The sequence below is a fragment of the Ipomoea triloba genome, chromosome 15, assembly GCF_003576645.1.
Source record: "Ipomoea triloba cultivar NCNSP0323 chromosome 15, ASM357664v1".
Classification (NCBI taxonomy): domain Eukaryota; kingdom Viridiplantae; phylum Streptophyta; class Magnoliopsida; order Solanales; family Convolvulaceae; genus Ipomoea; species Ipomoea triloba.
Genome location: NC_044930.1, coordinates 22,756,548 through 22,765,759, shown reverse-complemented (window position 1 = coordinate 22,765,759; position 9,212 = coordinate 22,756,548). Strand labels below are relative to the sequence as shown.

Below are 9,212 nucleotides of genomic sequence, written 5' to 3'. Positions count from 1 at the left end.
TAAATTTTAAATTTGACTTTTACGAGTTAAAAAGTTGAATTACAAAAATAACATTTAAAAATAATACATAAAATATTTTGATTTATGGAAAATCTCGTAATCACTACTTAAATGTGGGTTATAAATAAAACTCGTCTTGATATTTTGACTGGCAAAGGATCATAGAGCGCAAATACAGAATATTTTGTATTGAAGAATGTGATTGACTGAAATGAGTATATATTCACATAAGTACGTATTGTATACAGAGAGTGAAGAGTATAAATACGGTAATTAAGTAGTACAAAGTGGTACCGGTACGTAACGCCAGGCCTAAAGTTTTGATTTTCATGTACTCTATTTTGCTCAGGGCGGGAAGCTGGAAAAAAATTGTCTCTTTCACTCTCTCTCTCTTTCTGTTTTTTTTCTTTTATCATATCTTTCTCTCTCTAGGGTTTGTAAATTTGAATTCGAAAGCTAAAAATCTGAAAAACTTGAATTTTATAGCGGTGCAGCTCGGTTGTAGAGCTGGTGGGGGGTTTTGAGTTGATGTGAATTGAGGTATAGCTGAATGAAGGAGATGACTCTGCGAAAGGGCCTGAAGGTTTGGGTTGAAGATAAGGACTTGGCTTGGGTTGCTGCTGAAGTCACCGACTTTATCGGCAAGCAAGTTCAAGTCCTCACTGAGAATGGGAAAAAAGTAAGTGAAATGTCTGTTTTTTTGGGGTTGATTTTTGTAGCCAAGTTTCTGTTGTTTGGGGGTGCTTTGTTACTGTAATTGTAGCAAATATTGAAAGATTGAATTTGGACCTAAAATTTAGGTACTGGCTTTGCCGGAGAAGTTGCTTCCCAGGGACGTGGAAGAAGACCATGGCGGAGTAGATGATATGACCAAATTGACTTATTTGAATGAACCAGGAGTGCTTGACAATCTTCAGAAAAGATATGTTCTTAATGAAATTTATGTAAGTTGAAATGTTTATGGTTTGTGATGTGAAATTGCATTTAACTTTGAAAGTTACTGACTGTAGGGTACTTGGAGAAAATGCTTATTTGTTTATGAGAATTAAGCCCCTCTTAGGCATATCTAGCTGAAAAGCTAGTTGAAAGCTGAACACTGAAATGCTAGAAGGTGAATGTGGAAAACTGTTAATCTATGTGATTGTTGTTAAAAGTATTTGGTAAAATTGGATGTTTAGTAAGCTTATATATGTAAAAAGATACAAAAAGTCCATAGGGTAGGTTAAGCAGTTTATATCTTTTGAAGAAAAGAGTTCCATGCTTATGTTTTATATATGTTAAAGGGGTATGGGATTTATGTAGGTTGAAGTGTTTATGTTTTGTGACATGAGATTGTGTTTAACATAGAAAGTTATTGATCATTGGGTACTTAGGGAAAAGAGTTAAATGCTTATTTGTTTATGAGAATTAAAGCTGACTGCTTGCTAGGAGCTAATTGAAGCTGCTATTTTACTTTTAGAAGTTTCTATCTAAAAGCCAACTGTTATTTACTTGAAGTTGAGTAGCCATATATAATAAGTTTCCCAGACGGTGCAGACCTTTTTACAATAAGCATTTCAGCTGACAGTTGAATGGATCCGTTTTTAACTTCTTTTCATATGTGTGTGTGTGTGCGTGCGCGCAATAAATACTTCTCTGTCCCTTGATCTGGCTTCTAATTTTCAAAATTCTAAATATAGCACTTAAGAATATCCAGTTGACAAATTTGGTGGACTTTTCTCATGTTCCAATGACAGGATATGAAAATTTCGAATATTTAAGATGCAGTCACTTTTAGCACTTGCAAAATATTTTTGAGCTTCAATTTTTCAAGTAATTCTTGTTCTGTTGCTATGATAGACATACACGGGGAGCATTCTAATTGCTGTCAATCCATTCACAAAACTTCCTCATCTATATAATATGCACATGATGGAGCAATATAAAGGAGCTCCCTTTGGCGAGCTTAGCCCTCATGTTTTTGCCGTCGCTGATGCATCTTACAGGTGAGTCAAGCTGAAATGATACTTTTAGCAATTGAGTAGCGTCAACTGTGCTTTAGGTGAAGTGATGTTGGTTGGTCTGTTTAATTATTGTGGCTTAGAGCTATGATGACTGAGGGCCAAAGCCAGTCAATATTGGTTAGTGGGGAAAGTGGAGCTGGCAAGACAGAGACAACAAAATTGATTATGCAGTATCTTACATATGTTGGTGGTCGTGCTGCTGGTGATGACAGGACAGTGGAGCAGCAAGTTCTTGAGGTAACATTGCTGCTTCAGTTGGTTATAATGTGTAAACTATATGCCAGTATGAGTATTTGAAAAACAATTATTATACATAATTACACACACACACACACACACACTCGCATATACATACATGGAAGTGTTACAAAAGGGTTCTATCATGACTGTTGTTTAAAAATGCTTGCCAAACTCTATTAAGTTTTCTTAGGATAGCTAAACTTTATTGTATAAATGATGTTGATTGGTGTATTTATTCCCTGAGGAATATGCATTGTATTTCTATATGGTGTTCTTTGATAAAATTATGTGTTGTCATTTTCCTTTTGTGTTAGAATTAGATTGATTTGGATGTGTTTTTCCTCCTGGTTCTAGTCTAATCCACTCCTGGAGGCCTTTGGCAATGCACGGACAGTTAGAAATGACAATTCGAGGTAGTAACTTTTTTTAAAAAAATTATTATTTTTTTTAAATTTTTTTATTTAAATTCTTGTTGATTTATATTTGTTTTAGATCTGATTTCATATGTACTGTTCTATTCATTATGAGATTGATTTTCAATTGTATTCAATGTTAGCCTTTTATATTATTAGGGGTTTATGCAATGAGGGGCCCTCAGGTTTTTAGAAGCCTTCCTGTTGATAAAGGTCCAGTAAAAAGTTTCTCTACAGTCTAACAGTCTACACTATCTAAGAGGTGTTGACTATTATTATTGGTGGAAGACAAAAGTGAAATTTAAGTTGGATTTATTTTTCCTTATTTATTTAGGTATCTGTCAACTTTTAATTTAAATAAGATACAGAGTAGTAACACTTAAATGCAATCCTCCATAATAATATTATAACAACTTGCTTGATCTTACTTCTTACTTTCTCCTCTCACCTGGTGATTTTACTGACTTTCTACAACTCTTCCTCTTCTTGATTTGTCTACTTTGAACTTCAATTTGAGTGTCAAACAATGTCAGGTGTAGAGTCTAACTATTCCTCCTTGTTCTCTGTGGATCGGGCGATAGAGTCTTTGATTGTGGATGATCTTTCTTTGTAGTCAACTTTTATATATGCGAAAATGGAAAAGCTTTTTTTTTTACCTGGAAAATGTATTTATTATTAACATCAGTTCCCTTACTCTCTACAGCCGTTTTGGCAAGTTTGTCGAGATCCAATTTGATGCAAGTGGTCGAATATCTGGGGCTGCAATTAGAACTTACCTTCTAGAGCGATCTCGTGTTGTCCAGATAACAGATCCTGAGAGAAATTATCACTGCTTTTATCAGTTGTGTGCATCTGGGATGGTACTCTCTCTCTCTCTCTCCAGTCCGTCCTCTGTGGTTCTGTATACTTCAGTGGCTATCAGTTAGCCTCAACTTTTAACAATCTAGTGGACATCTGTCTGCTGTTTCTTCTTTTTATAGATTTCCATGTACTCCTAATGTGCTCAATTATTATTTTTCTTTTTGTTGGATAAAACTTGTATTATGTACTTCATGGTTTTCTAAATGTTTTCCTAGGATGTTTAGCCTGATATTATTGAACGACAATCAGTTCTGAATAATATTTTCTGTTGTTACCTATCATTATTTTTGTTCAATGCTGCTGGAGACTTCTTTTACAGATATTTACACCTATTGATACAAAAAAAATGCATTTTCAGGATGCTGAGAAGTACAAATTGAGCCATCCTAGCGATTTTCACTACTTGAATCAGAGTAAGACCTACAACTTGGATGGCGTAAGCAATGCTGAGGAATATGTGAAGACAAGGAGGGCAATGGATGTTGTCGGAATCAGTAATGAGGAGCAGGTTCTAAAATTATTATATGTCTAACAAATTTGGTATGAGTTGTAGAATGCTAACATGGATTCATTTTATCAGGATGCTATCTTTCGGACCTTAGCTGCCATTCTGCATCTTGGAAACATAGAATTTTCTCCAGGAAAAGAGCATGATTCTTCAGCTATAAAAGACCAGAAGTCTAGTTTTCATCTGGGAATGGCTGCAAATCTACTTATGTAGGTGGCATTTGTAGATTTCCTTTCTTTTTTCGTTACTTTGAAAATACTTTTACCTTTTCGTTCTTTGTGTTTATAGCTTGCTCTTGTCCCAATTGCTAATTATCATTCTATTTCTTTCCTTATCTACTGAATTTTTTACTGAGTAAATTTCTTGCTGAAGAATTTAAGTTTGACATTGTTGGGCAATGTGCTAGGGGGTTGTGAATTTTGATATTACATAGGTGATTTGTTTTTCTTTTTTTTGGCTGCTTTGATTATTTGTGTGCTAACATTCACTCTCTTGCTCTTAATTAGTTGTATTGTCATCTTCACCTAACATTTATTCATAACACATAAGTTGCCCCCTTGCAGCCTTGTTATTTTTGATGTTGTCAACTTGGATAAGTAACTGGCTATTATAATTTCCATATTTCTTCTTGAAAATAAAAAAGAATTCAATTCATGTCTGCTTTTGAAGGGGGTTGATGCTATAACTACCCTTTTTTTCTATCCTTGGCATTCACTTTCTTTAGTTATAGGGTTATATTTATTTGCATTCCAATTTGGAACTGTTAACTGTTCCTTTTGTCATGTGGTGCTTTAGATGCTCTGTATGGACAAGTGGACACTACTTAAATTATTTGAGCATTAAATTTATATTGTTTCTGAAGCCTCTGGTTTTGTGTTTTGGGTGGGGTGGGGTGGTGGGGAATGTTCTCCTGCCACCTCTCCTGGTTTTGTGTTGGTAGTTTTATACTTGTATTTAGATGGTTTAATGGTTTGAAAATTTTACTTACGATAGGTGTGATTTACATCTGTTGGTGACTTCGCTTTGTACTCGATCAATTCAAACCCATGAAGGGATCATAATTAAGGCCCTTGATTGTGCTGCTGCTGCTGCAGGGCGAGATGCTTTAGCCAAGACTATATATGCTCAGTTATTTGATTGGTAGGTCAACTTTTATTCCAATATGAAAACTATATTTTCAGTCTTTAAATAAATATAAATATGCTAATAGAAAAATCCATGTGATACATGCGTATGTTTCAGGCTTGTTGAGAAGATCAATAGATCTGTTGGGCAAGATCCTGATTCGAGAATTCAAATTGGAGTTCTTGACATATATGGATTTGAATGCTTTAAGCAGAACAGGTTTGTTCTTGTCAAAATTTCTGAGTTTAACTTCCTATTAAACTCAGCTGAGATGAACTTTAGTAACCTGAGAATTGGATCTTTTGCTTGATTATAAATGCAAGTGTTTTGGATAAGTGAACTGCAATTGCAGCTTGGGTCCTTGAAGTTGTTAATTTGGACATATGAATTGAAAGTGGAAGGGGCTTCTTAGTTGTACATATATATGGTGTTGAACACTTCAATACATCATGCATCTCTAAGCTTTTGCTCAGAGGACCTTGGTTTGTGCTCAGTGTACTAATTGATTCCTTAGAATTTTCATGAAACAGCTTTGAACAATTCTGCATCAACTTTGCAAATGAAAAGCTTCAACAGCATTTCAATCAGGTCAGAGTGACTGTGCTTTGTACTTGTTAATGTGGTAATGACATGCATACTTTCAGTAAGCTTGATTGTCACTGATCCTGTTTTACTCTTTTTACTGGAATTTTCCAGCATGTATTCAAGATGGAGCAGGAGGAATATCAGAGAGAAGAAATTAATTGGAGTTACATTGAATTTATTGACAACCAAGATGTTTTGGATCTAATAGAGAAGGTTTTGTTTTGCTTTCTTTTTTGTTTTTTGTTTTTGGTTTTTTTTTGTTTTGTTTTTTCCCTTTTCTTTTCTTCAATTAAAATTTTAATTGTTCTGTTGAGTGACTTGTTCAACTCTGCTTTTAATTTTTAGAGTAACTGTTTTCAACAATCAAATATACTAATAAGTTGGTATGTCACTTATCAAACACTGTGTTGTTCCTCTTTTTATCTGGTTTTGACAAGGTTAACAGTTCTGATGTTCTTGCCCGTCTCTGATGACATTTTACTGTTTACTAACAAAATTAACAGTGTTTTGCTGGAAATGTGAGATTATAGTAATCAATATTTGTGTCATATCATACAAATGCCACATCATCAAATTGTTGAGTTTGAAACATGAAGATAACATTGATAGTATTTATAAAGTAGGGAAGAAGTTGAAATTTTTTTTGACAGACTATTTATGATGAGTGCACCTATGTAGAACAAAAGTGATAATTTGCTAGGAATTTGTTTCAGTTAGCTGGTGCTCGAATAAAAATAAGAAATTGTTGAAAAATAAAGAGTTAGGTTTATCTATAGGGTTGTGTTTGTTTATGAATAGGTGTCAGTTACTTATAGTTATGTGTATGTGTATAGAATCATATATTTTCTATACCTTTCAAGTACTTGATTCTTCATCTCTGCTTCCGCTTAACTGGCGGGTGGTTGTTATTCTCCACCCGCTAGGCCATTCCATCTTCCAAATTCAACATGGTATCAGAGCCTACTTTCCTAGGGTATTTTCAAAATTCAAAATTGCAGTTTTTCAGTCGCATGAACAGTAGTACACAAATGCTACTGTTCAGGCGAAACCCTAATTTTTCAAATTACTTGCTTTTGGTGGGTTCTTTTGTCAAATTGGTGTTACCTATCCCTTCTATAGTCTCCGGCGAGCCTGACCCAGCAAGCAGCATCACCATCTCCTCCGCCACGCGCCGCCACCATCGCCGGACTTCTGACTCACGCGCCGGCGCGTGTGGCCTCCTCCGGCAGTATTTTCCGGCGAGACTTTCCAGATATGCTCGTCGGTCCTCTGCGACTCCATCTGTGTATTTAGAACTTTATGTGAGAGTCGAAGCTCCAAAGGGAGAATTGGGAATTTTTCTGATAGGAGATCAGAGCGTTTTTCCTTGGAGATGGAAAATTCGTCCACCGGGTTTGATCAATTTGCAAATTCTTCCTCAGGTGGTTAAAAGAATGAAATTGGCTGATATTATGACGATACTAGGTAGCATAGATATCATTATGGGGGAAGTTGATCGTTGAAATGATAATTGATACAACACAAATCCAGGCTATCCATTCCTTTTCCGGATTGGAATCCGTAAAAGTCAAAGAAGTCTATGGGATCATATGGATACTTGCCCCTATTTTTACTATTGTATTAGGAATCACAATGGGTTTACTAGTAATTGTTTGGTTAGAAAGGGAAATATCCGCGGGAATACAACAACGTATTGGCCCCGAATATGCGGGTCCTTTAGGAATTCTTCAAGCTTTAGCAGATGGTATCAAACTCCTTTTGAAAGAAAGCCTTCTTCCATCTCGAGGGGATACTCGCTTATTCCGTATCGGACCTTCCATAGCAGTGATATCCGTTTTTCTAAGTTATTTAGTAATTCCTTTTGGTTATAAGCTTGTTTTAGCCGATCTTAGTATTGGGGTTTTTTTCTGGATCGCCGCTTCAAGTATTGCTCCCGTTGGACTTCTTATGTCCGGATATGGATCAAATAATAAATATTCCTTTTTAGAGAGAATCATTGAGATATTGAAAATAAAAAAGTCTCTTTTAGAGAAGAAAGCTCTGAACTAGAAAGGTAAAAAGCCGATATATTGGAAAGCGAATTCGCAAAAAGGTGAATTTAAAAGAATTAATAGATTTTTTTTTATAAAATACAGCTGCCTTGGAACGAGCACAAGCTACTATACAAGCTCCAGAGGGTTCTTTGAAAAAGGAAGGACATTACTACAAATGGACTGAGAGAAGCTCAGTTTGTACTGATCGAACGCAATGATTCTTTGAATGAAAGAGATTTCCTACTCAGAAAATATCACAAGATGTTATATTTTGATCGTAATTTGGAAGAAGAAACTCCTCCTATTTTGCGATTCGAACCTTCTACTATTTTTGAATTAGAACTTTCTACTCTTTGGGGAGGAGAACTTTCGCGTCCTACTAATGAAACAAATGAAAGAAATAAATCTTGTAATTATAGTCGGATAGCCAATACAAAACTCTTACCCAATTTAAGTCATTTTAAACATAAGAACTTAATTTGGGTAAGTTTTTTTTTTAACCTAGTATAATTGAGTTTTCTTAATTTTTGTAAAACAGAAAAATAAAGATTGATACAAAAAAGAAATAAAAAAACAAATAAAAAGGAATTCTCGCATATCCTAAATATTTTATACCCTCGCTAGCAATAAAACTAAGAAAAGCAAAACAATTAAATATTTGGTCAATAATTCTTAAATCAAAACAACGAATAATTTGAGAAAACCTTCGCACTTGGCAAACAAAAAAATTCTTATAAAAAGTATCTATATAAGCACGATTATAGGCCCAGTCATATATCACAAAGACTATTTTGTCGCGAATAACTCTCTTAAGGCTTTTTTGATGAAACGAATTAATTAATAGAAAACTTTTGAAAGACGAATAGGTGGGTTTATATAATAAAAATGCTATAAATATTCCGCAATAAGCAATCCCCACGGAAATTACCGTATGCTTTAAGAACTCAGCTAAATCTGTTGAATTAGTGTGATCCAAAAGATAAATAGCAGGATGTAACCATTGGGTTAAGATGTCGAGATTGAAACCAAGCTCCTTCGGAATTCCTAAGAATCCAATTACAAAAGTTACAAAACACAATAGAATTTGTGGAAATAACATAGTATTTTCTGATTCAAAGGGATCAGAAGTATAAGAAAATTTGGTTTGATTCTCCCCTTTCTCATCAATTGTGAAAAAGCGAAAATTTTTGTTAATTGGCTTTGAACCCTTTTTTCCCCATAGAGACATTGAATCAAGAGGGTTATTTTTTTTTCCACTATAATTTTGAAAACCAACGTTTAAATGTCCTTCAAAAGTCATTAAATAAATCCGAAACATATAAAATGCGGTTAATCCCACAGTGCCCCAAGCTATTAGGGCGAAAATCGGCGAATAAAGCCAGCTATCATTAAGAATTTCATCTTTTGACCAAAAACAAGCAAGGGGCGGAATATTTATAGCATT

At 34.7% G+C, this 9,212-nt stretch overlaps 1 protein-coding gene across 1 annotated transcript in view; it reads left to right on the top strand.

Moving 5' to 3' along the window:
* The first annotated feature begins 344 nt into the window (after positions 1-344).
* Positions 345-9,212, top strand: part of LOC116006491 (myosin-15) — a 38,750-nt gene continuing 29,882 nt past the window's right edge. The window contains exons 1-12 of the mRNA XM_031246887.1: positions 345-679; positions 801-944; positions 1,840-1,985; positions 2,084-2,240; positions 2,598-2,656; positions 3,360-3,516; positions 3,876-4,025; positions 4,098-4,234; positions 5,019-5,165; positions 5,268-5,369; positions 5,681-5,738; positions 5,847-5,948. Of these exons, the coding sequence (XP_031102747.1) occupies positions 551-679; positions 801-944; positions 1,840-1,985; positions 2,084-2,240; positions 2,598-2,656; positions 3,360-3,516; positions 3,876-4,025; positions 4,098-4,234; positions 5,019-5,165; positions 5,268-5,369; positions 5,681-5,738; positions 5,847-5,948 (1,488 nt within the window). The 5' untranslated portion in view covers positions 345-550. The remainder of the gene's footprint in view (positions 680-800; positions 945-1,839; positions 1,986-2,083; positions 2,241-2,597; positions 2,657-3,359; positions 3,517-3,875; positions 4,026-4,097; positions 4,235-5,018; positions 5,166-5,267; positions 5,370-5,680; positions 5,739-5,846; positions 5,949-9,212) is intronic.